General features: G+C 44.4%; 1 protein-coding gene across 1 annotated transcript in view; it reads right to left on the reverse strand.

The window, feature by feature from the left end:
* cfap299 (cilia and flagella associated protein 299) overlaps positions 1–27,066 on the reverse strand; it is an 80,049-nt gene that overhangs the window by 27,245 nt on the left and 25,738 nt on the right. Inside the window, exon 3 of the mRNA XM_056419407.1 lies at positions 26,378–26,468. Coding sequence (XP_056275382.1) covers positions 26,378–26,468 — 91 coding nt within the window. The remainder of the gene's footprint in view (positions 1–26,377; positions 26,469–27,066) is intronic.

Below are 27,066 nucleotides of genomic sequence, written 5' to 3' on the forward strand. Positions count from 1 at the left end.
TAAAATAGAAGTGCGCTATACACTACTTTTGAATTAATTATTGAATTTTGCGTATACAAATGCGATTAATCGTGATTAATCAGGGAAATCATGCGATTAATCGCGATTAAAAATTGTAATCGTTGCCCAGCCCTAAGAAGAACACAAAGTAGAAGGAGAACAAGAACAAAAAACAGAAGGAGAAGAAGAACAAGCAGAAGAAGAAGAACAAGAAGAGGAAGAGGGAGTAGTCCACTGTGAAAACACTCTCCAGAAAGCCCCCGAGACATTATTATATTCCTTCCTTTTTATCTGTCTTGGAGAAGGTTTTGTCGGATGAAGTCAGACTCAAAGGATTTAAGTGTCTTTATTTCCCACATCTTTTAACTGACTACATGTCTGCGTCGGGATCCAACTGTGGCAAAGATGTTCACTTGTGGGAAGAAGTGGATGTCCACGGGTCGGGTTGCACGAGACATTGAACGCAGCATCGCTCCGGTTCTTCTAATATCTGTAAACCTTTCAAATACCACGATGACAAGGAATGTTGTGGCTTTGAAGAAATGGGCCCATGGATGTCCAACGTGTGAGGAAACGGTGAATAAATAACATCTATAGACCTAAAGTATCAACCTAAAAGACACTTTGAACCCCGATCAGACCTGGACTGAGGCGGAACTGTACAAATCCAGCTTGATTTTGGTTTGGATCCAATTTGCCCCAAAATAATTGATCTCATTTAATTCTTCTCTCGCTGTCCAGACCTTCTACAAGTCCATCTGGACACAATGTGGACGTGCCCACAACTGGATGTGGCAGCCTGAACAAAGCCTCAGATCTCCAAGGGAAAGGAGGAAGAAACCAACGTCTTCCGTAAAAATTAGAGAAATCAGATTTCAATGGGTATTTGAGTTTGTCGTTTCCAATTTTAAAGATCCATACTCATTTATCTAAAAACTAACAGGTAGTGTATTGTTCTACATGCGCTCAATGCTTAAGAACTTACAGTATTCAAGCATTAATAATATGGGAAGGCTATAAAATCCTGCAACTATGTACATTTCTGGCATTGAGGCGTTATCGAAAAGGACTCAGTCGTGTTAGAATTGATTCGAGTCAAACATGGGCGATTTAATCACAAGAGGACAGTTCTAAGCACATTGTAGTTTTAAAAGTAATTTTGAATGGATTTCCAGGACTTTTCAGGCCTTTAAACCAAATTTATATGACCAAACATGTTGTGAAATCTCCGTGTATACATGAAAAAGTGAGAACATTTGGTATTTGAACTAACAATGAGTACTTTTCCATATGTAGCCAGGAGTGGATACATCTACACTTCCTGGCATAGTGGATTATCCCGACCACTTTCCTTAAATGCTGTTGCTATGGCCACCAAACTTTTCAGTTAAGGTGCGTTCACTCGCGTGAGAGCGTACGCCGGCTTATATTTTGAGCGTCTTTCTATAAAATCATATTAATTATTTCAAACTCAGCATAAACTAGAACGGGCACTCGGTAGAGCGCATACCTTCGCATATCACAATATTGGGCATTGAATTATGAACATGTTGGTATTAGTTGCATGCCAATTGGATAGAAATTGACCGCGCTATGGTAAAAAGAAGATGTTGACCTTTTCATGACCTTGACCTTTGACCCGATCGATCCCATAATCGAATCAAATGGTCCCCGGATAATAACCAATCATCCCACCAAATTTCATGCGATTCGGTTTAATACTTTTTGACTTATGCGAATAACACGCAAACACGCACACATACAAATAAATAAAAACACGGCCATCAAAACATAACCTTCCGCATTTTCAATGAATGAACATATCAATACAACAAATTTGCATAACTTTGCAAACACTTTTGAGATCTTTTCAAGGTTTTTTCCAGGCCTGGAAATAACCATTTAAAAATTCCATGACTTTTCCAGGTGTTCCATGACCGTATGAACCCTGGATACATACCCGGTCTATTCCTTGACGGGTTCCTGGCAAACAAAATCGACAAAAATGTTTGATGTACTCGCTATTTGTCTCAACGGCCTTTTCGACCCGGAGTGTCCTTCACACTTGTATCTGAGCGCTATCGTCAAAAGACTCTTTTAAAACAAGTGCAAACAGGGTATTACATAATCAAAATAACAATCAGTGGATAAGGAATCCACTCCACATCCTCCCTTCCTCACTCCTTGAACTTCCACCTCTGGTGTTTTAGGCCGAGCCGCCAATGCGTGGACAGAAAACAGACTTCAAAGTCTCTGGGTGGGGCACAATTTCCTCCCCCCAAAAAATGTTTTGGAGATTAAGTCTGATGTTCGCAAATCTACCAAAACGTAAATGTGCAGCAGACATATTACGCAATTACCGCCCCGTTCAAAGCCGAGCGACACGCGCCGTTAGCGAATCGGCTCCCGAGGCATTTCGCCGTTTCTCGTCTCCAGGAACTCCCAAATTTTGTTTCATATTGTCGGCTCCCGCTGCGCATTAATCTGGGATTAGGGGGGAAGTCCCTGCCTCGCTGATTCAACATGAACCACAGATACGCACGGCGGTGAATGTGCCCGTGCATGTCAACAAGAACGTATGCAAACACACACACACACACACACGGGATATTGATTCCAGTCCACAAGCTAATGAGAAGCAGCCTTTTTCTAACTGCTCGCACTGCATGTGACACGACGGAGTTCCACCGTATTCAGTCTGTTAACATTTACGAAGAGAACTTTTTGAGTCGAGCCAGGAACCACCGGGGCGGCGTGCCAAAGGCGCGCCGGGTGGCCTCGCGGTTACGGCAACCACCTTGTAACTGAAAAAAAAGGTCATGGGGCGTCACGTGATCTCAATGCAACGGCCCCACATGGCCCGTCGCATTCAATTGAAGCCGAAACCCACCGGGCGCTCTACATGTCAGCCCAACGCCAAATGTGCAGATGACTTGGCGACGGCTTCAGGGTACGGACGGAGCTTTGGAAATTCGTCGATCAGCACTTCTGTTCATCGCTACATTGCATATGAAACTGACTGAGTGAAGCTGGCTTTATTTTACTTCCTTTCCTATTCAGAAGTCTGCAACACATTATTGCACGCCTTCTGCAACGTCAGGTCGGGTTTTGGGCCTCGACTATAAATTTCACAGCTTGACACTCAAGCTGCTACATTCAATATTTCTACTTTTTAAAGTAGGCCTAGGGCATTTATTCAAAGCAGAAGTTCTAAGCACCTCATTTTTATTGTGTCCAAACTGCGAGAACAACGACCCATCGTAGCTCTTGTGGTGATGTTTTCAGAGGAGGTTCTCTCCCAACGCAAGAGGAACTATGAGGGACGTGAGCGTAGAACAATTGATCTGTTAGCCGTGTAAACAACAGAACACAAAACCAGGGCTCTCAAGTTTTGAAGACAGGCAAGCGTGAGATTTCCATCAGCACCCGATACAGCTGACCGTTGCGCGCGCCGGCATCGAGCCGAAAAGAGTTGTTGACGGGGGGGGGTGCTAGTGACTTTTTTTTGCTCCATCCCAATGCGCGCAGACCGGCGTCGGAGCTCTGCAGCGGAACAATCGATCGGCGTATTGAGCACCCCTGCATTCAAGCATTAAATAGCCGAGAGGTTTTTTCAGCGTGAGGAATTCGATGTGTGGCGGGAGTGCGTGAGATGAGACCGAATTGCGTGAGTCTCACGCTCAATGCGTGAGACTTGAGAGCCCTGCAAAACACATCTCGTAACAACAAACAAACACTGAGACAGAGGACGAGTGAGAGATGCTGTTAAGCAAGCTGACCCAGTAGCACTAATGCTGACCTTAAAGCTAACCTAGTAGGACAAAGGCTAACCTAGTAGGACTAAAGCTAACCTTAAAGCTAACCCAGTAGCCCAAAGGCAAACCCAGTAGTACAAAGGCCAACCCAAAGACTAACGTTATAGCACAAAGGCAAACCCAGATACGCAAAGGCTAACCCAAAGACTAACAAAATAGCAGAAAGGCTGACCTAGTAGCACTAAGGCTAACTCAAAAGGCAAACCCAGTAGCACAAAGGCTAACCCAGTAGTCCAAAGGCTAACTCAAAGGCTAAGCTAGTAGCATAAAAGCTAATAATAGCAATAGCAAAAAGGCCCAAAATGTCTAACGTATTGCACAACGATTTATCTCCTGAATCTGCCATTTCCCTTCAGCTCTAAGGAACTTCACAGCGTCTATCTTCTCGTTGCGTTGGTCTCATGTCTCGACTGATTAGTTTTCTTGCATCCGTTTCATCGGCATTTAGTTTTCTACAGCAACAGCAGGTAGCCATTTTCTGAAGGGGCTGAATCTGTTGCATAATGGTGGGAATAGGAGTGCCCGGCCCTGAGCTCTGACTAATCGTGATTACACAGGTGTATTTTAACATAAAAATGTACCGTGGAAAGCTGGTGGAGAACCAGCTGTGTGAACGTTGCTCCCTGCCCCTCTTTATAAAAGATCACTGTAATCTTTGTGTCTGTTCTGAAAGCCACACAACACACTCATTAATACGAAGGAACCGACCTCGTCCGACTTCAAATACAAACATTGTTTCTTTCTGAGCTTTTGCAGCTGTGTAAAGAGTTACCTTTGAACTAAAAAGCAGTCTTAATAGCCCCATCCACCCCCCCACCTCCGTTCATGGCATAATGATGAGTTGTTCCGTGATTATTGTTTACCCCGCTTAAAATAACTTATTAAACAGGTGCGGCCATTATCAGAGCCGTATATTTGTGGCCGCATTCTCGGGCAGACAAAGCCACAGGTGTAAGGGCTTTGAAAAGGGAAAGTGTACACAGCACAATCAGTTCTTAAGTTGGACAAATGACTGCCGGGGCCACGGGGAGATGTTTGCACTCAATTCTATCACTTTTTGTTTGTGCGGTCGATATTGAAAGTGTTTGTAAAAGGCAGATTCCTGCTAGTAGCTAACGCTTGAAGGTCTGGGTCAGTTTTTCTTCTTCTTCCACTAGCAAAACTTCAAATGGGAAGATCGGCAGACGTGCCTTGTAATTAAGTCCTGTTTCTTTTTCGGTAAACTATTTGAAGAGGGAAGAAAAAAAAACGAAGTGACATTCGACCAGAAACCGGCTGCGGACATTAATGTGTACTCCTTATAATAAAGACAGATCTGTCCCCCCAATTATATCTGCATCTGTGTCCCCTTCTGAAGAAGGAAATGCGGTTAGGATTTTTTATTGGTTGCTAAATGCAGATAAGAATTTAAGATGGTCAAACGGTAACACATGACAGAGCTGCGAGGGATTGATTTCCACTTTTGGTAATTAAAAGGTTGAGCAGACGGAAATAGACACAGCGGAGGAAGGATATGATTAGGTCTTTGAAGATGCAGATAGGTTTTCAGGATAAAGAAAGCTATGTTTGAAACAAGCTGCATGTGGTAATAGAAGAGATATGCCAATAGAGATGTGAAATACTGAAAATCAAAGTGTAGACCTCTATGCAATTTGAGTCCACTCAAATGCTCTAATCGTTTAAGGATGTTCAAGATGGCAGATGCACAGGGGAGACCAAATGGTTCCAACAAGTCCTCCAACCTGCCCCACATTGGGCATTGTTCTAGTTAAAGCCCATTGCTTATTTTCTCATCCGCCATCATTATGAGTGTGGTCAGGTTAAGGTTACGGAAAGGTCATTGTTTGGGTTACAGAGCGTTTAAGGAAAGAGCCCCGTCATGGTTAAAAGAACAGCGTCTTGAGGAAAGAGTCCCGTCATGGTTAAAAGAAGAGCGTCTTGATGAAAGAGTCCCGTCATGGTTAAAAGAAGAGCGTCTTAAGGAAAGAGCCCCATCATGGTTAAAAGAAGAGCGCCTTGAGGAAAGAGCCCCGTCATGGTTAAAAGAAGAGCATCTTGAGGAAAGAGCCCCGTCATGGTTAGATTAACCCATCATTGGTAGGTGTTTTTCCACGTCACTTTGTTGGTCCACCTCCAGCTCCTCCCACAAGGGTTTTGTGGTTTACGCCGTTTCCACCACTAGGGGTCCTCATTCGGTGAATGTGAATACATTTATTTCTGGTCATTTGAACAAACAAATGCTGTCTTTTATTCTTTCTATAATGTACTTTATCACTCTTTTATGTAGTGCTATAGTCATGTGCATGCCCGTCCCTCACTAGAGAGACACCAGCACTGGTTGAAATCATAAAAATCATAATTTTTTACTGTAACGTAATAGTGACTTCAAGCCAGAGTTCATGTGTTGTCTACCAACCATCAACTTTGTTTTTCTTTTACCTTACACAAGAAGATTAAAACTTGCCCAAAGTTATTCAAACTGTAACCATAACGGTGTCGGACACATCAACGAGTCCTTTGAATTTTCCCTTTCTGGCCTTCTTTCGAGGAACATTTCCTCCATCACTTCTCATTCTTCTTCCTCGTGTGTCTGTCTTGCTATTTCCCTGAAGAACAAATCTCATGTCAATACAATCAAAATGCAGCTTGTTCTGAGCTCTCCCAGAGGCATTCCAGTGGCCAGTACCACCACTAAGCTAACAAGGCCGACGTGTCCCGGTGGTGGAGCCTGGGTTTAATCTGGCAGTCTGCCGGGTGTCCTAAACAATGAGGGCGTGTGGTGAGGAACATTTTACACATACCGAGCAAAATTAACTCAAGTGTGTTTCTAAGAGTGGGAGTAACCTCAAGTCAATCTTGAAAGGCCTGACTATCACACTCCTGATCCACATTGAGCCGTGCACACAAGCAGGAGGTCAACTCCTCTGACCCAGAGACAAACTCCTCCACGTTTTTGGGCCTATCTGCCGTTGACAGAAGCTTTTAGGGCCCGTTGTTTACTGAGCAAACATGTAGGAGAAAGTACCAAGAATGACAACCATGCCGTTGGCTGGTGGAGACGAGCTCGTCGCGGCCAGAAGCCAGAGCTCGGCTAATTCAAGCCGCTCCATTGAGTTATGATTATCCAAACAGAAACACAGATATTATCTCTCCAATATCGGTCCATTTACTTCCATTAAAGTCATCTGCTGTCAGCCACTGGAAGCCGCCCAGTACACACCAGCCTCCCAGTGCTGGACACTGGGATCCACTGGAGCAGCTGGGTTCTCCCCACGGACCCCATTCAGCTTCCTGCTAGTGCACCGCTAACCTCTAGGCTACTTATTCCTGTTTATTTGGAGAAGCGGTTATTAGTCGTGTTTACGCCGGTTAAAATCTTACAAGCCCGGATGAACTCACTCTTAACACAGGGGTGGGGGGGGGGCAATGTCCGGCCCTCCGAACTTAAACCAATCGGTGTTTGGAGCTGCGGCCTCACTTGTTTACCTTATGAACGGTAAACACGGAGGTGAAAGCTGTAAATCTAAACATCCACCGCACACCGAACCCCATGGCTGAAAGCTTTGAAAAACACGAAGACTTGGAGACGCAGTTACAGGTTCCTTCACATTCCACTTGACAGATCGCAACGAGCAGCAGTCGTAAATAAAGAGAGCGCTGGCCGGGTGCGTGGAGCCGGTCGGGGTGACGACGGGGTCAAGTGGCACCGAGCTCTTTGCCAAACAGCTCCCACCTGCGCCCCATTCAGAAAGATGGCGGCCGCCACCTCCCCCCCCCCCCCCCCCCGGGAACACAAAGCAGAGACGTGCCTCCACGCCACGTAATTTGAAAGTCATTTCACAAACCGTTTTCGTAAAAATGTTCATCTTTGAGTTCATCTTTGTGTTCTTCTTTGGTTTCGTCTTTGGGTTTGTTTTTGGGTTCTCTTTGGGGTCTTAGGTCTTTTTCTTAATTTTACATAATTTCTTAAATTCACTTTTAAAAGGCATTTACATTTAATACATACTCCTGTGTTATATATAAAATAATGCAGAACAATCTCTGCTCTCTATATAATTAAGCACAATTGTCTTTAGGCACAGTGTAAAGAGGTAATCTGGCCCTAAAGCTACAAAGTTGAAGTCTGATTTATTAAAATTCTTCAAATCTCGTGAAAACATCTCTTTACTCATGTGGACGAACTGTTTTGTTGCTTTAAATTGGTTTATCAAAGCCTTACGTTCACAAAAGTGGTGGAATATAGGAATACAATAGTAGATAAATAAATGTCTAAAACCAAATCTTGTAACTTCGTTTTTTTAGTAAAAGTGTTGTCTGTCACTCCACTGGAGAGAGGGACTGAGATGCGATAATTTTGTTGTAATCATTGAATTAAAGCTGAAGTTCTCCATTTCAACTGTTACGAATCTGTGCAAAGAGGTACAATTGTGTGACAGTCCATATATGTTTGGACCTGACTGTATGTAGGATGCTAGAATCCTGGAGGACCTTAGTCCACGAGACGTTTATTATCTGACTCTGGGACAATGGGTCAATGGTTAGCAGGTCTAGCCTATAGTCCACGTGTCCTTGAGCAACTGTAACTGAAACTTAATGGCACCGTTTCCATACAGGACGAAGAGAAACCCCCAAGAAAGCTACAAGACAAACTTGTGTTATGGGCAGCAGAGATACGTCCGACACCAACGCTCCAGCGGTCTGATCAAAGTGGACGACATAAGCCAGCGCCGCCCTCAGAGCGTACAGAGCGGGATCTCTATCAAAGGCGGGCCTGTTTAAAGCTCCTGATTTACCCCCCCCCCCCCGACCCACCCCTCTACCCCCATCCCAGTGGAAATAGGTGTTCAAACATGATTCTGTTTGACTTGGCCTGCAGCTCATCGGAGGAGCTCCCCCGTCGGGCCGAGAGACTCCTGCTCTCGGCAGTCACCAGGAGTTCACAGTGTTTTCTCAAAGCATGAAATGCACTTCGGTTCAGAATGAATAATACCGACCGTGATTCTGTTTGATCTCCGCTTTTGGACTGTGAAAAAATTAAATAAAAATAGTTGTGCTCACGGTTTAAGACAACACTAATGTTGTCCAAAGCAATAAAAGTGACGTTCTCCAGTGCATACACGTTCATCTTCTTTTTCCTGATATCTGACTTTCTTTCTGCAAAGACAATAAGATAAACGAGGGGGATATCCATATTACAACCAACCACTGCGATATCAGCCGGGCCAGATGGTGGCTGGAAATACACAGCTGATAAATAAAGTGAAGCTGGAAGTACAGGATGGGAAGTAAAGAAAACAGTCCTCAGCTAAATACTAAGGCCTTCAGGCTGCAGTGGTGTGGAGGGTTTATCTACCGCGGCACCACTCTGGTAGTCACTAAACAAACAGCTCCAGAGCAGGTGAGTCCTGGCCAGCCAGCGTGGTCGCTGTGGCCGCATGTTAGTTTGGATTGTGTGTGTGTGTGATTTGGAGGGAGGACAAAAAAATGTGCTGTAGTAAGCTGCGGTAATCAACATAAATCATTTAGCTATTTGTGAGACCGGTGTGGTTTCTGTTCTGGATTATAAAAAAATGTAATTTCGAAATAAAAGCATGGCAGTGCGTTCTTCACTTATTTCTTTTTTCTTCTTCTTTCTTTTCTTTCTATTTCTTTCGACATTCTTGCAGCAGGAACATGTAGCATTTCCTGTTTGGGTGTTCCTCCCAGGAACGATCTTTCTCACAGTTTGTTTAGAACAACATGTAAACAAAAATGTTTTAATTCATCTGGCAAACGTGTTATTGACACAACTTGCTAAAAAAGAATGGGAGTGAAAAGTGGAGGGAAACCAGAGAACACTTAAAGGAATTAGGCCGCAGGGTTCTGCACAGGGTTCTGCCCAGGGACCCAAAACCTGTAAAAAGAAACGTAAAAAATATGTGAGATCTGGCCAAAAATGTAAGTTCACAATAATTCTGCCTTCGAGATGAAGGTGAAGGTCTCTCACGGCGTAGACGTCCAGCCTCCCGATTAGTGGCACGGTAAACACAAAGATGGCAACGCTACCGGCCCACGCCGCACGATAAGAGAATAAGATAGCGAGGTTTTTGTTTTCATAACCTGTAAATATAGATTGTATGAAATGCTGTTCCCTAATTCTTGATTCTTTGACTTTTAAGAACGACGAGGCTGAACCAAGACTCAAGGCTTTTTTCTTATCCATTACCGACCGTTAGCATTCCGGCTAACGCAATTAAATGTCCGCATCACTCTTCTTTCTTGACGCTCTGCTAGAAAATAATCTAAGAATGGAAATGTTTTGAGAATCCAACCAAAGGACCTCAGAAAATGCACCGTACTGTCCATCAAACGGAAAATTCCCCCCAAAATCGAACAAAGGTGTAATTAAGACAAACAGTGCCTCGATACGCTTCGAAATTAACTCATAAATAACCACGCTGAGGCATTAGAAATACATCTATCTGACGAGATAAAAAGGTTACATATTGCGTTTCTGACTAATATGGGCGTGCACATGTTGCCCTCCAACAAAGCTCATTACAGCAGAATATATCGGTTCCAAAGCCTGTACGTGAAATATATCAGCCGTCAGTGTCAGATAAGTTCTCGAGGTGATGCATCGGTGTTTAATGTTTTTATTCTTTTTAAATGAACCTTTAACCTTTAGTAATTTTTCTCATTTATTTTTGTATTTTTGTGCTCTTTTGGTCATTTTTACAACCCATAATGACACTTTTCTTGCCAAATTGTGTTTACCTCAAGGGTTTAAGTGTCTACTAAAACGTGATGAATCAAAGGTTCAATGCTAACATGACAACTGTAACTTCTAATTAATTAATAACAACTAAGCAGAGAGGATATCCTCTGTTTAATAGGTCATTCAAACGTAACTGATTAAAAATCCCCTTGGTATTTGTGAATAGACTTGAACCATCTGCGATCGTCTCTGAACCTCGGACGCGTGCTAATAAGCATTACAATGACCTGCAAATATGCTGAGAATGTCTCGATTCTAGAAGCTTGAAAGTTGAACCATGAGCTCAAATCTTTGGCATTTCCAGCGAGGAGGAAGCTCGGGAGAGACGCGATGAGAAACTGTCCGTCACTAGCAGCTGGTCTCTCAGGACACCAATACCAAAACTCTCTCTCTCTCTGTCTCTCTCTTTCTCTCTCTCAGGGAGGCGACGGGGCTGAGAGAAGGAGAGAAGGTGCCTTTGGGCCGGAGAGATGCCGTCCAGTATTTACTCAGGTGGAATAATACCGGAGCGATAAAACAAAGAAGATTCTGAAGAATGTGCTCCATATGTTGCTCACAGCGGACGAGCGTTAGCCCCAATTCCCAGATTGGGTGTCAATGTTTTTGACCATAAATGGATTCCTTCAACCACGACCTGATTGGCCAAGAGGGTTACATCGTGAATCTTGAACAATGAAACATCGCGTCTTCATGTCCAACTGCAGAGAAGATTCAAGCTCTACATTTAGGAGGGCCAGTTTAAAGAATTTGTGTTGGCTAGAAGCTCCCATCACTTTGATCACAGTCGATCCTGAGCAGCGGCCAATAGAGAGGGGGCGCAGCTAAGTGTAACCCGGACAACACCATGGCCGCAATCTGTCAATCACAAGGTAGTCCCGCCTTTTATGGTCTGTTTGACGAGAGAGAAGGCAGCTTCAACACATGTGGCTATAGACTTCTATACAACCAGAGAAGTCGTCCCTCTGGTGGTCAGTAGTGAGAACGCAGCTTTAACACATAAAGCATAGAGTTCTATACAACCAGAGGAATCGCCCCACCCCTGGTGGTCACTAGACAGAATGCAGCTTTAACACATAAAGCATAGACTTCTATACAACCAGAGGAGTCTTCCCCCTGGTGCTCAGTAGTGAGAATGCAGCTTTAACACATAAAGCATATACTTCTATACAACCAGAGGAGTCGCCCCCTGGGGGTTAGGAGAGAGAATGCAGCTTTAACACATGAAGCATAGACCTCGTTCCACAAATAAGTTTCCATGTCTTGAAATGATTCGAGCCTGCAGCTGGATTCATATTTCTTTGATCTGAAACCCATGAAAACACGGACAGCCCTGAAGAGTCTTTTCCTAATGCGAAGAACACGAAGGTCTGTTTGGTCACTCACTCCTTATTGACAACACAAGCTGTTGTGGCCAAACAGGCCTTTCCTGCATTGAATGAATGGTCTACATATTATATTATATTTTATTATATTTAATCTTGTGTGTTTGGTTTATTGGTGCTGCTACTGTGACGACAAATTTCCCCTTGGGGATAAATAAAGTATATATCTATCTATCTATCTACATATACATTTACCCAATGTTCAGATCTAGATTATTTGATAATTAGTGCTCTGTCTCTCATATGTCTTCTATAACCACCAAATGGATACGGTAGTTACATAAGAAGATGATTCTCAGCCTCAGACGGTGAGTAACCCGTTGGCTTCCCTTCGCGACGAGAAGATGCATCCAGACACAAACTGGAATGATCTAATCACTGTTTTGGAGGCGAATCCAAAAGGGATGATGTAATGGTGGTATGCAGAAGAAGAAGAAAACAAAAGGCTGCATAAACACAACTATATATTTTGTCTTTTGAGAATGCGTTGGCTGTAAATTCATTTGAAGAACATATCTTCATCCATTACATTGATTTAAAGGTATTTAAGTGACTATATTTCAGAGCGCAGTGTTGATGTTGAGCCCGAGGAGTCTGCAAAGAAAACACAGCGCCTGCACTCGGCAGGTGTACATTCCTCCGGGGACACGGCCAGAAACCTTTAAGTAGTATTTAACACTGATGGTCCATCCTCCCTTCACATGTGACACATGCACACTGTGTCTTTCTAATACACGGATGGGAGTTGGAGTCAAATGAAAGGAATGCAAAAGATAACACGGCTGTAAATAATGATTGATTACAGCAATGGAGGATTTTAAACCTCACAGTGGAACTCTTCTCACAACAGGGAGAGAAGCCTGTGACCTTCAAAAGGCCTCCAGACTACAGTATAGGGGGATGAACTCAAGGAACAATAGGGTTCCTTTAATGCCGGGTAGGTCTCTAGTTCCTGTTGCAATCATACAACCTCATCCACATACAACGGTTCGTATGATGTCTTACCAAAAGTGATTGGCCGGTCTGCGTTCTGAGGGCGGGTCTTTCGCGAAAGGGTCTATTAAAACCGTTGCGTTCCAACAATGGTAACAACCGTTTTACTCCTGCAACTGTATCAACCTGGACAACCGACCTAAAACCTACTGGCTACCAAACTCCTCGTAGACTTGGGTTAGGGTTAACTCGTAGACCCGATGTCATTTGACAAGGGTGCATACGCAACATTTTCTAGAAGACATGCGAAAGAGTCCCGGTTCTTCGGAGGTTCTTCCGCCCGGGGTTACAGGCTGTTCAGGTGTTTCAGTGCAAAAGGGGCAACGAGTTATTTGTTGCCCGTGATTTAGCAGATGTAGATATGGGATGTGGGAGGTGACAGGAGAAAAATACAGAAATCCCTCCAATAATCTGCTTCTCAATAACTCTTCAATGGTGACGAAGAGTGATGGTAGTCCATCCAGACGGCCAGCTCTTAATGCGTGACTTCCTTTTGAAGACTTCCTTTGATAACCACGCTGTCAGCTTTATTGGGACTCCCCCATCTTGACAGATGTTTTGATGGCAAATTCCACGAATACACATTGAGTAAAAACCAAAAAGAGAGCTTACATTGAGCGTATCCGTTGTTCAGTCGCTCGGAAAATTGGTCCTGGGGGGTTTGGGTATTTTTTGGGAGCGATGTCTCTGGACAATAGCAGCTGTTCATAGGAGGGCGGGGTGCAGAAGAAACCATTACAGCAGTGTCTCTCCCTGTCGGAATAATTAAAATATCTATCAGACCAATCTATTATTATCTTTCAATTGGCATCCGTCAAAAAGCTCAAGAAGACGATATCACATGAAGACTTCTCCTCATTCCTTTGCAAATCCCTCTGTGGCAGATTGGGTTTATTGAGAGACGCGGCACAGCTGCCATGTTGGCTGCGTTTGACATGGCACAAAAATGCTTCAGCTATCCATTTTCTCTTTCTATAGACAAAGACACTGGCCATGAAGTCAACGTCTTGTTATCAGCCAAAAGTAATATTTCACAGTCAAACGTTACGGTTTTTCCTCTCAAGACCTGCAACCGTGAGAAAGTGCAGCCAAAGTATTACAGCTCAGAAAAAAAGAGGTGTGGAGGAGAAGGGGGCACATGAATCAAAAGCCAACAAAACAACGAGGTTGGTCGTTTTGGGGTGTATACACCCTGAAGTCTTAAGAAGTTAAAAAAGAAAACAGATGCCGAACAGGTGATCTCCAATATCACAATGGTCGCTTTTTTTTTTTTGTCCACTTGATAGATGGTTGCAAACTGTTGGGAGGGGGGCTCACGACCCACCTCTCCACAACTCTGTGACACCATTCAAGTCAAGGTCATCCGATAGCCCCGCAGGACCCTTTCCTTTCTAAAGGCCGTCCGCCTTGGTCCCGCTGCTTTGAAATCAAACTTCCCATTGTTGTTTTTACTGCCCGTGACCAGGACAAAGGGGAGCGGGCCGGTAACGCAATAGGGCTGGGAATTCCTCTTTAATTTCAATGCTATACTTGATCTCTGGGCTGCATGACTGACCACCTTATTATCTATAGCGACAGGAGCTTATCAATATAGAACTGGCTGGGTCCACAGACCAAAGACAAACACTTTCTTTATGCAGGGTGTCCCCTCTGGGCATGAGAGCGCAGGCCGACCGGTTGGATTCCACAAGTGAAAAATGGTGGGAGATTGAAAATAATGTGAAAACCGGCAAAATACATTTTACCTTTAAAATGTCCACATTGGTTGCATTGAGATATACTTAATGCTTCTTTCAATCTCTATATCTCAATAAAACAGCATTCAAACGGTACTAAAGGAGTGTATTGTGAAGTATATATAGTAGAATTGTGGTTTTCTTCTTATTTTTATCATGATATCCGAAAGGGTCTAGAGAATTATGGAATTTCACTGGTTTTGCTATCGACTAAACCTACGAAATGTTTTGCGAAAAAGAAACAAAAACTGCACAAAAAAACTGAGTTGGATGATTCCAATCCATGAGATATATTCAGAAGCTTTGGAAACATTATTTCTTTATCTTGACTTCCATCGGTTGGCTTTTCCTTTCCCGCCGACACAACGCAAACTGACCTCTGTGACGGCGTTCCCGCTGCTTTTCAGCAGCGAGCCGAGAGCAAACAAGTGCCTCTTTATGGCGAAGCATTGTTTTAATGACGCTCCCCGTTGTTAGCTAGTGAGTGATCGGCTCCGCCGGTACAATGAGAAACAGATTCATTCGCTACTTTAAAAAGGGAGTGAATGTTTACTTTCAGGGTTTCATTGCGCTCTTCGGTCAACATCGCCCGATGAAGGTGGAACGCATCGCCATCCGTCATAATCTGTCGTGTGATGTGTTTGTAATGCACCATAGGTAAACCAAGTGTCAGTCACATCGATGTACCGCCTGTGTATTGCGCAATAAGGTAGGCATCGATGTACCGCCTGTGTATTGCGCAATAAGGTAGGCATCGATCTACCGCATGTGTATTGCGCAATAAGGTAGGCATCGATGTACCGCCTGTGTATTGCGCAATAAGGTAGGCATGGATCTACCGCATGTGTATTGCGCAATAAGGTAGGCATCGATGTACCGCCTGTGTATTGCGCAATAAGGTAGGCATCGATCTACCGCATGTGTATTGCGCAATAAGGTAGGCATCGATGTACCGCCTGTGTATTGCGCAATAAGGTAGGCATCGATGTACCGCCTGTGTATTGCGCAATAAGGTAGGCATAGATCTACTGCATGTGTATTGCGCAATAAGGTAGGCATCGATGTACCGCCTGTGTATTGCGCAATAAGGTAGGCATAGATCTACTGCATGTGTATTGCGCAATAAGGTAGGCATCGATGTACCGCATGTGTATTGCGCAATAAGGTAGGCATCGATGTACCGCCTGTGTATTGCGCAATAAGGTAGGCATAGATCTACTGCATGTGTATTGCGCAATAAGGTAGGCATCGATCTACTGCATGTGTATTGCGCAATAAGGTAGGCATCGATGTACCGCCTGTGTATTGCGCAATAAGGTAGGCATCGATCTACCGCATGTGTATTGCGCAATAAGGTAGGCATCGATGTACCGCCTGTGTATTGCACAATAAGGTAGGCATAGATCTACTGCATGTGTATTGCGCAATAAGGTAGGCATCGATAAACCGCATGTGTATTGCGCAATAAGGTAGGCATCGATGTACCGCATGTGTATTGCGCAATAAGGTAGGCATCGATCTACCGCATGTGTATTGCGCAATAAGGTAGGCATCGATCTACCGCATGTGTATTGCGCAATAAGGTAGGCATATATCTACTGCATGTGTATTGCGCAATAAGGTAGGCATCGATCTACCGCATGTGTATTGCGCAATAAGGTAGGCATCGATCTACCGCATGTGTATTGCGCAATAAGGTAGGCATCGATAAACCGCATGTGTATTGCGCAATAAGGTAGGCATCGATCTACCGCATGTGTATTGCGCAATAAGGTAGGCATCGGTGTGCCGCATGTGTATTGCGCAATAAGGTAGGCATCGATGTACCGCATGTGTATTGCGCAATAAGGTAGGCATCGATCTACCGCATGTGTATTGCGCAAGGTAGGCATCGATGTACCGCATGTGTATTGCGCAATAAGGTAGGCATCGATCTACCGCATGTGTATTGCGCAATAATGTAGTCATCGATGTACCGCCTGTGTATTGCGCAATAAGGTAGGCATCGATGTACCGCCTGTGTATTGCGCAATAAGGTAGGCATCGATGTACCGCATGTGTATTGCGCAATAAGGTAGGCATCGATCTACCGCATGTGTATTGCGCAATAAGGTAGGCATCGATCTACCGCATGTGTATTGCGCAATAATGTAGGCATCGATGTACCGCCTGTGTATTGCGCAATAAGGTAGACATCGATGTACCGCCTGTGTATTGCGCAATAATGTAGGCATCGATGTACCGCCTGTGTATTGCGCAATAAGGTAGGCATCGATGTACCGCCTGTGTATTGCGCAATAAGGTAGGCATCGATCTACCGCATGTGTATTGCGCAATAAGGTAGGCATCGATGTACCGCCTGTGTATTGCGCAATAAGGTAGGCATCGATGTACCGCCTGTGTATTGCGCAATAAGGTAGGCATCGATGTACCGCCTGTGTATTGCGCAATAAGGTAGGCATCGATCTACCGCATGTGTATTGCGCAATAAGGTAGGCATCGAAGTACCGCCTGTGTATTGCGCAATAAGGTAGTCATCGATCTACCGCATGTGTATTGCGCAATAAGGTAGGCATCGATCTACCGCATGTGTATTGCGCAATAAGGTAGGCAGCGATCTACCGCCTGTGTATTGCGCAATAAGGTAGGCATCGATCTACCGCATGTGTATTGCGCAATAAGGTAGGCATCGATCTACCGCATGTGTATTGCGCAATAATGTAGGCATCGATGTACCGCCTGTGTATTGCGCAATAAGGTAGGCATCGATCTACCACATGTGTATTGCGCAATAAGGTAGGCATCGATGTACCGCCTGTGTATTGCGCAATAAGGTAGGCATCGATCTACCGCATGTGTATTGCGCAATAAGGTAGGCATCGATTTACCGCCTGTGTATTGCGCAATAAGGTAGGCATCGATGTACCGCCTGTGTATTGCGCAATAAGGTAGGCATCGATCTACCACATGTGTATTGCGCAATAAGGTAGGCATCGATTTACCGCCTGTGTATTGCGCAATAAGGTAGGCATCGATGTACCGCCTGTGTATTGCGCAATAAGGTAGGCATCGATCTACCGCCTGTGTATTGCGCAATAAGGTAGGCATCGATCTACCGCATGTGTATTGCGCAATAAGGTAGGCATCGATCTACCGCATGTGTATTGCGCAATAAGGCAGGCATCGATCTACCGCCTGTGTATTGCGCAATAAGGTAGGCATCGATGTACCGCATGTGTATTGCGCAATAAGGTAGGCATCGATCTACCGCATGTGTATTGCGCAATAAGGTAGGCATCGATGTACCGCCTGTGTATTGCGCAATAAGGTAGGCATCGATCTACCGCATGTGTATTGCGCAATAAGGTAGGCATCGATGTACCGCATGTGTATTGCGCAATAAGGTAGGCATCGATCTACAGCATGTGTATTGCGCAATAAGGTAGGCATCGATGTACCGCCTGTGTATTGCGCAATAAGGTAGGCATCGATGTACCGCCTGTGTATTGCGCAATAAGGTAGGCATCGATGTACCGCATGTGTATTGCGCAATAAGGTAGGCATCGATCTACCGAAAGTGTATTGCGCAATAAGGTAGGCATCGATGTACCGCCTGTGTATTGCGCAATAAGGTAGTCATCGATCTACCGCATGTGTATTGCGCAATAAGGTAGGCAGCGATCTACCGCCTGTGTATTGCGCAATAAGGTAGGCATCGATCTACCGCATGTGTATTGCGCAATAAGGTAGGCATCGATCTACCGCATGTGTATTGCGCAATAAGGTAGGCATCGATCTACCGCATGTGTATTGCGCAATAAGGTAGGCATCGATCTACCGCATGTGTATTGCGCAATAAGGTAGGCATCGATCTACCGCATGTGTATTGCGCAATAAGGTAGGCATCGATCTACCGCATGTGTATTGCGCAATAAGGTAGGCATCGATCTACCGCATGTGTATTGCGCAATAAGGTAGGCATCGATGTACCGCCTGTGTATTGCGCAATAAGGTAGTCATCGATCTACCGCATGTGTATTGCGCAATAAGGTAGGCAGCGATCTACCGCCTGTGTATTGCGCAATAAGGTAGGCATCGATCTACCGCATGTGTATTGCGCAATAAGGTAGGCATCGATCTACCGCATGTGTATTGCGCAATAAGGTAGGCATCGATCTACCGCATGTGTATTGCGCAATAAGGTAGGCATCGATGTACCGCCTGTGTATTGCGCAATAAGGTAGGCATCGATCTACCGCATGTGTATTGCGCAATAAGGTAGGCATCGATCTACCGCATGTGTATTGCGCAATAAGGTAGGCATCGATGTACCCATGTATTGCGCAATAAGGTAGGCCGATCTACTGCATGTGTATTGCGCAATAAGGTAGGCATCGATCTACCGCATGTGTATTGCGCAATAAGGTAGGCATCGATGTACCGCATGTGTATTGCGCAATAAGGTAGGCATCGATCTACCGCATGTGTATTGCGCAATAAGGTAGGCATCGATCTACCGCATGTGTATTGCGCAATAAGGTAGGCATCGATCTACCGCATGTGTATTGCGCAATAAGGTAGGCATCGATCTACCGCATGTGTATTGGCGCAATAAGGTAGGCATCGATGTACCGCATGTGTATTGCGCAATAAGGTAGGCATCGATCTACCGCATGTGTATTGCGCAATAAGGTAGGCATCGATCTACCGCATGTGTATTGCGCAATAAGGTAGGCATATATCTACCGCATGTGTATTGCGCAATAAGGTAGGCATCGATCTACCGCATGTGTATTGCGCAATAAGGTAGGCATCGATCTACCGCATGTGTATTGCGCAATAAGGTAGGCATCGATCTACCGCATGTGTATTGCGCAATAAGGTAGGCATCGATAAACCGCATGTGTATTGCGCAATAAGGTAGGCATCGATCTACGCATGTGTATTGCGCAATAAGGTAGGCATCGATCTACCGCATGTGTATTGCGCAATAAGGTAGGCATCGATCTACCGCATGTGTATTGCGCAATAAGGTAGGCATCGATCTACCGCCTGTGTATTGCGCAATAAGGTAGGCATCGATCTACCGCATGTGTATTGCGCAATAAGGTAGGCATCGATCTACCGCATGTGTATTGCGCAATAAGGTAGGCATCGATGTACCGCATGTGTATTGCGCAATAAGGTAGGCATCGATCTACCGCATGTGTATTGCGCAATAAGGTAGGCATCGATCTACCGCATGTGTATTGCGCAATAAGGTAGGCATCGATCTACCGCATGTGTATTGCGCAATAAGGTAGGCATCGATCTACCGCATGTGTATTGCGCAATAAGGTAGGCATCGATCTACCGCATGTGTATTGCGCAATAAGGTAGGCATCGATCTACCGCATGTGTATTGCGCAATAAGGTAGGCATCGATCTACCGCATGTGTATTGCGCAATAAGGTAGGCATCGATCTACCGCATGTGTATTGCGCAATAAGGTAGGCATCGATCTACCGCATGTGTATTGCGCAATAAGGTAGGCATCGATGTACCGCATGTGTATTGCGCAATAAGGTAGGCATCGATCTACGCATGTATTGCGCAATAAGGTAGGCATCGATCTACCGCATGTGTATTGCGCAATAAGGTAGGCATCGATCTACCGCATGTGTATTGCGCAATAAGGTAGGCATCGATCTACCGCATGTGTATTGCGCAATAAGGTAGGCAGCGATCTACCACCTGTGTATTGCGCAATAAGGTAGGCATCGATCTACCGCATGTGTATTGCGCAATAAGGTAGGCATCGATCTACGCATGTGTATTGCGCAATAAGGTAGGCATCGATCTACGCATGTGTATTGCGCAATAAGGTAGGCATCGATCTACCGCATGTGTATTGCGCAATAAGGTAGGCATCGATCTACCGCATGTGTATTGCGCAATAAGGTAGGCATCGATCTACCGCATGTGTATTGCGCAATAAGGTAGGCATCGATCTACCGCATGTGTATTGCGCAATAAGGTAGGCATCGATCTACCGCATGTGTATTGCGCAATAAGGTAGGCATCGATCTACCGCATGTGTATTGCGCAATAAGGTAGGCATCGATGTACCGCATGTGTATTGCGCAATAAGGTAGGCATCGATCTACCGCATGTGTATTGCGCAATAAGGTAGGCATCGATCTACCGCATGTGTATTGCGCAATAAGGTAGGCATCGATCTACCGCATGTGTATTGCGCAATAAGGTAGGCATCGATGTACCGCCTGTGTATTGCGCAATAAGGTAGGCATAGATCTACTGCATGTGTATTGCGCAATAAGGTAGGCATCGATCTACCGCATGTGTATTGCGCAATAAGGTAGGCATCGATGTACCGCCTGTGTATTGCGCAATAAGGTAGGCATCGATCTACCGCATGTGTATTGCGCAATAAGGTAGGCATCGATCTACCGCATGTGTATTGCGCAATAAGGTAGGCATCGATGTACCGCATGTGTATTGCGCAATAAGGTAGGCATCGATCTACCGCATGTGTATTGCGCAATAAGGTAGGCATCGATCTACCGCATGTGTATTGCGCAATAAGGTAGGCATCGATCTACCGCATGTGTATTGCGCAATAAGGTAGGCAGCGATCTACCACCTGTGTATTGCGCAATAAGGTAGGCATAGATCTACTGCATGTGTATTGCGCAATAAGGTAGGCATCGATCTACTGCATGTGTATTGCGCAATAAGGTAGGCATCGATGTACCGCCTGTGTATTGCGCAATAAGGTAGGCATCGATCTACCGCGTGTGTATTGCGCAATAAGGTAGGCATCGATCTACCGCATGTGTATTGCGCAATAAGGTAGGCATCGATCTACCGCATGTGTATTGCGCAATAAGGTAGGCATCGATGTACCGCCTGTGTATTGCGCAATAAGGTAGGCATCGATCTACCGCATGTGTATTGCGCAATAAGGTAGGCATCGATCTACCGCATGTGTATTGCGCAATAAGGTAGGCATCGATGTACCGCCTGTGTATTGCGCAATAAGGTAGGCATCGATCTACCGCATGTATTGCGCAATAAGGTGAGCATCGATCTACCGCATGTGTATTGCGCAATAAGGTAGGCATCGATGTACCGCCTGTGTATTGCGCAATAAGGTAGGCATCGATCTACCGCATGTGTATTGCGCAATAAGGTAGGCAGCGATCTACCACCTGTGTATTGCGCAATAAGGTAGGCATCGATCTACCACCTGTGTATTGCGCAATAAGGTAGGCATCGATCTACCGCATGTGTATTGCGCAATAAGGTAGGCATCGATGTACCGCCTGTGTATTGCGCAATAAGGTAGGCAGCGATCTACCGCCTGTGTATTGCGCAATAAGGTAGGCATCGATCTACCGCATGTGTATTGCGCAATAAGGTAGGCATCGATCTACCGCATGTGTATTGCGCAATAAGGTAGGCATCGATGTACCGCCTGTGTATTGCGCAATAAGGTAGGCATCGATCTACCGCATGTGTATTGCGCAATAAGGTAGGCATCGATCTACCGCATGTGTATTGCGCAATAAGGTAGGCATCGATCTACCGCATGTGTATTGCGCAATAAGGTAGGCATCGATCTACCGCATGTGTATTGCGCAATAAGGTAGGCATCGATGTACCGCCTGTGTATTGCGCAATAAGGTAGGCATCGATTTACCGCCTGTGTATTGCGCAATAAGGTAGGCATCGATTTACCGCCTGTGTATTGCGCAATAAGGTAGGCATCGATGTACCGCCTGCCTATTGCGCAATAAGGTAGGCATCGATGTACCGCCTGTGTATTGCGCAATAAGGTAGGCATCGATGTACCGCCTGTGTATTGCGCAATAAGGTAGGCATCGATGTACCGCCTGTGTATTGCGCAATAAGGTAGGCATCGATGTACCGCCTGTCTATTGGGCAATAAGGTAGGCATCGATGTACAGCCTGTGTATTGGGCAATAAGGTAGGCATCGATGTACCCTCGGCTGAGGGATATTGACTACGATGGAGTCGGTAGCCTAACTAAATTAATAATAATAATAAAATAATTCGATACCCCTTTGGTCCATTCTGGTAGTTCTGCTCATCATGTCGCCTCAATGTGACATTTCATTTCCTTCTTGTCCTCACTGTGTTTCCCTTTTAGAGGCACCGGAAACAGAACTTTTTTTATAAAGGGGTCCAGTTGTGTATTAAGCTGACCAATTCATCTTTTATATAACTAACTAAATTCAAATCATCAGTAATTTGCATTTCAATGGAAAAGCATTCGGATATGATTGATATAATTCAGCACCAACAAGTTTCTGCTTGATATCCTACGACTAACTAAGTAACAACTGTGGTTGAAGGTTTCGACAACAAAGTGACACGTTTTTAGTGTGGACGCAATATCTAAACATTGCAAGACGGGGCATTTCTGAACACGTCTGATACTCTCTAGAATTTGGCACACGGCATTTATTGAACTCGTTTATTTCAATCCTTTCGTCTCTTCGTCAATAATGCGACGTATTGCAATGTCCACATTGATGCTATCAGAGCCCTTTGCGACACAATGAGAACAAACAGGCAGCAGCGAGGGTGGTGGCACGGCACCTTTCGGTTTCACATACAAATCTTTCAACAATGGACGCGCCCCCACCCCCAGGCATCCTGTGCAGGTGTGAACTGGATTCGATTTTTTTTACTTCACTTCTTACACCCAGTGCAAACAGAGCCAAAGCTGCCCAGGTGCAGCTTTTGTTTGTGTGTGACTTTCAGGCGAGCGAGAGGCGGCTTTACGCAACCGGTCCGAGGAAGGGGAAGCACAATGGAGGCTGAGGACCAGGAACTACTGAAGTACTCTGGATGCAAAATAGGCTTCACCATCTAGTGTTCCTTTGCCTTAAAGAAGGGAACCAGTGTGGTTCACCGGGAGTCATGTGTGCACTGAGGCAGAAGAAGTCTGTATTAAGTGACAGGTGTAATTTCAGACTGGCTTGAAAGGCTGAGCAGGACACGAAAGGAGGGTCAGCCCCCCCCCCCCCCCCCCAACCTCCACTCTGATGAACGGGGCCAGGACCACAATGAAGGTGAGACCCGCCCTCCCCTCTCCCCCATGGGCGAAAACCACAATGAAGGCGTCGTCCGTTTCAACGGGAGACGATAAATCAGCGTGGATGATTTTCTGTTTACTGACGAGACGGTGGAAGTTTAAAGTCACATAAAACAAATCGTGCAATTTGTGTTTGATTTTTAAATGGGTTAAAGAGAAATCCTCTGTAGAAATCAACTAGAAGGACCTGTTTATTATTTGAAAACACATCTCAATTTTTAAGGTTTTTTCACGGAGGGGATTCTTAAAATGTCATTCACAGACGGATATACATTTAAATTCAGAAAAACATGACAAAAATGAAGTTATTTATGGCTGATGACAGTATTTTATGATTTTTTGAAGACACAATCCCAACTCCTTTAATGCCAAAATAAGGTTTAAGAAAAATATAATGAAAAATATACTATAACAAAATATATATATATAAATCTATAATTAAAAAATATTTAAATATATCTAAAAAATATATTCTAAAAAAATATCTACATATACATATATAAAAAATATATTATTAGAAATAAATCATAAAACATTTTTATAACACATTATTTTAATATGTATATACATATATATATAGATATATAAATATATTCTTCAGAAAATATTTTGAGAAAAGTCTCCTTGAAAAAAATAATTGCAAACGTACAAAAATAATGAGAAAAAAGTGAAAATCAGGTGTTGGGACTGTTTTGCATTAAAGACGAGTGTATGTGGAGACCTGGACTGCGTTAGTGGGACTGATCCTCGGTGTTGAGGAGCTGGAGTCATGTGTATGAAAATGTCCCATAATGCACAGGGTAAAAGATCCCCCACGACGCCGGGTGGTCTTATTATTGAACCGCATCGAAGATTAACGTGGGTAATTTGAGACTTTCCCGTAAAAAGGACCGTTGGTGCAACCGAGAGAACGAGGGATGAAATCCAAACCTGTGTCCAAGGTATAGATAATACAGTGTTAGGGGTTAGCAATTGACAATATGAATGTTAAAAAGCATACATACAGGAGAATATGAATGTAAAGTATGTGGGGTGGGAAAAAAGACCCTGCACATGTTTTACTGAATGTCTGGAATACATCTGCGTAATGTAAATATGCCGCTGAGGTCAAGCTTGGTCAAATCAAGATTACCCGTTACTTACCAAACAGGTTCAAAAGAGCGGCGGCATTAAGCGTACAAATGTTGGTTCAATTTCAAACAAGAGTGTGTGTGTGTGGGGGCTCCCTCGAAAAAGAAAATAAACATCTTCCCCTTCCAGATTTTTCAGCATAAGGAAGACAAAATTAGGGAGACGGTGGAGGAAAAGTCGGCAAAACGATGTTGGGAAGACGCAACGTGAGATTTTGCTTGTTTTTATTCTGGCCCTCTTCTCTGACTACAGGAAGAGACACTTTACATCACGCGGTTCAACACTGGCAGGTTCTTTGAGAAGAGACAAGCTGTATCGCTCTCATGGTTCAAGGTATGGAGGTGTGGGGGGGGGGACACCGTTTACACAGTAACTCCTGGTGTTACTGCCTCGACTCCCCCCTCCGTGCACTCCATGTGATCTTATAATTGCAGAGCCCACGGGAGCAGGTAAGTGGAGGTCAAACAGAACTCTAGCATCTTGGAAGTGAATCATTTGGAGTCTATCAACACTTATGGTCCCTGCAGAACAATGCTGAGTAGATCAGCAGATTCCCCGCCCCCCCACACCGCCTACCCCCCTCACCACCACCACCACACTCTCTACACATCGGCTGCACCTGGAGATTCGAGGCCTTTTGCTGGAGATTCAGCTGCAGATAAACAAGGACCGGACAGCTAGCCTCAATGGACCCAGAACCCTTTGGAGCCCTCCCCCAGGCCACTTTGCTCAACTTGTGTCAATGTACACTCGTTACTTGCAAAAGCGTCTTTTCAAAATAAAGTCCCGTCTTCACAGGAAGTCGGGTCCGAGCCACAAAACAACTTTGTTAGGGTTAGGAATAACAACTCACTTAACTAACAATACTAACGGCTCTTGTGAATAAGGAAAGTCTAATAACTCACATGACTAGCGGCTCTTATTCACGCGACCACGTAAGTAACATCTGGCTTTGGGTTTCACACAGGACATGAAGTCTCGGGCGCTTCACATACTCTTGAATGCTGAAGACTGGTTAAATGCAGGGATCAGATTTCATGTAAGTGACGATTGAAATTAAGCTTTGATTTTAGGTGTAAGTGTTTGTTTGTTCGCGTGAAAAAATTAGCATGAACAGTTACATTTATTTTTTAAATAAGGCTGGTATATAGGCTGGAATACTGAGTCATAACTTCTTTTAGGATTGATAAGACCCCTTCAGGCTTCTCCTCAGGTGATCTAGACATGCCCCTCAATCTAAAAGTTGCACCTCGGAAACAAGGTACTTTGGAAAATGGGGCTTTATAGAAGGGAGAGGCAGCTGGCTCTCCTGGTATTTGGGGAGGGGCAAGGCTCAACTTGACACAGTATGTATTCTGTTCCTATCCTAATGGAATTGCAGAACTATTTGAGGGGAATCCCATTACGTAGCAATCGGAGTGGTGTAGTAATGTACTCACGCTGGTTTTCCCACTGAGGTTGGCCTCCTCTCGCTCTGCCAGGGCCCTCAGGAAGTTATCTTTGAGCTCTTTTCCTGCACTCGCCAGCGTCCTGGAAAAGACAACATTCAACCGTTACCCTTAACCTGAAAGAGAAGAAGTCACATGAAGCCCTAAAGGATCGTTATGTAAGCTTTTCACCCTTTAACATTGTTTTAACTCAGGCTTATCTCTGCTTGAAGAAAACTCCTTAAAAAATAGATTGATTTCCTCCTGTTTGTCAGAAACATTTACAAGAGCTTAAAATGTATAATTAATGACACATTTAAATAAGTTCAGGCGATGAATGTGAATGAGATTGTGAAAAAGCTCACCAAATAACCAAAATAATTTGATTTTTTTAGGAAAATATCATTAATACTTATTGAGGTTTCGGAAAAGATCGCTAAACACTTAGTTGAGTTAAGGAAATGATCGCTAAACACAGAGTTGGGTTCAGGAAAAGATCGTGAAGCGCTTATTTGGGTCTCGGAAAAGATCGGAAAACACTTAGTTGGGTTTAGGAAAAGATGATGAAACACTTAGTTAGGTTTAGGAAAAGATCGTGAAACACTTAATTGGGTTAAGGAAAAGATCGTGAAACACTTAGTTAGGTTTATCAAAATGTCATGAAGTAGTGAAAAAGCTTAGCAAATATTCAAAATACAAGA

Source organism: Pseudoliparis swirei, chromosome 7, assembly GCF_029220125.1.
Source record: "Pseudoliparis swirei isolate HS2019 ecotype Mariana Trench chromosome 7, NWPU_hadal_v1, whole genome shotgun sequence".
Lineage (NCBI taxonomy): Eukaryota > Metazoa > Chordata > Actinopteri > Perciformes > Liparidae > Pseudoliparis > Pseudoliparis swirei.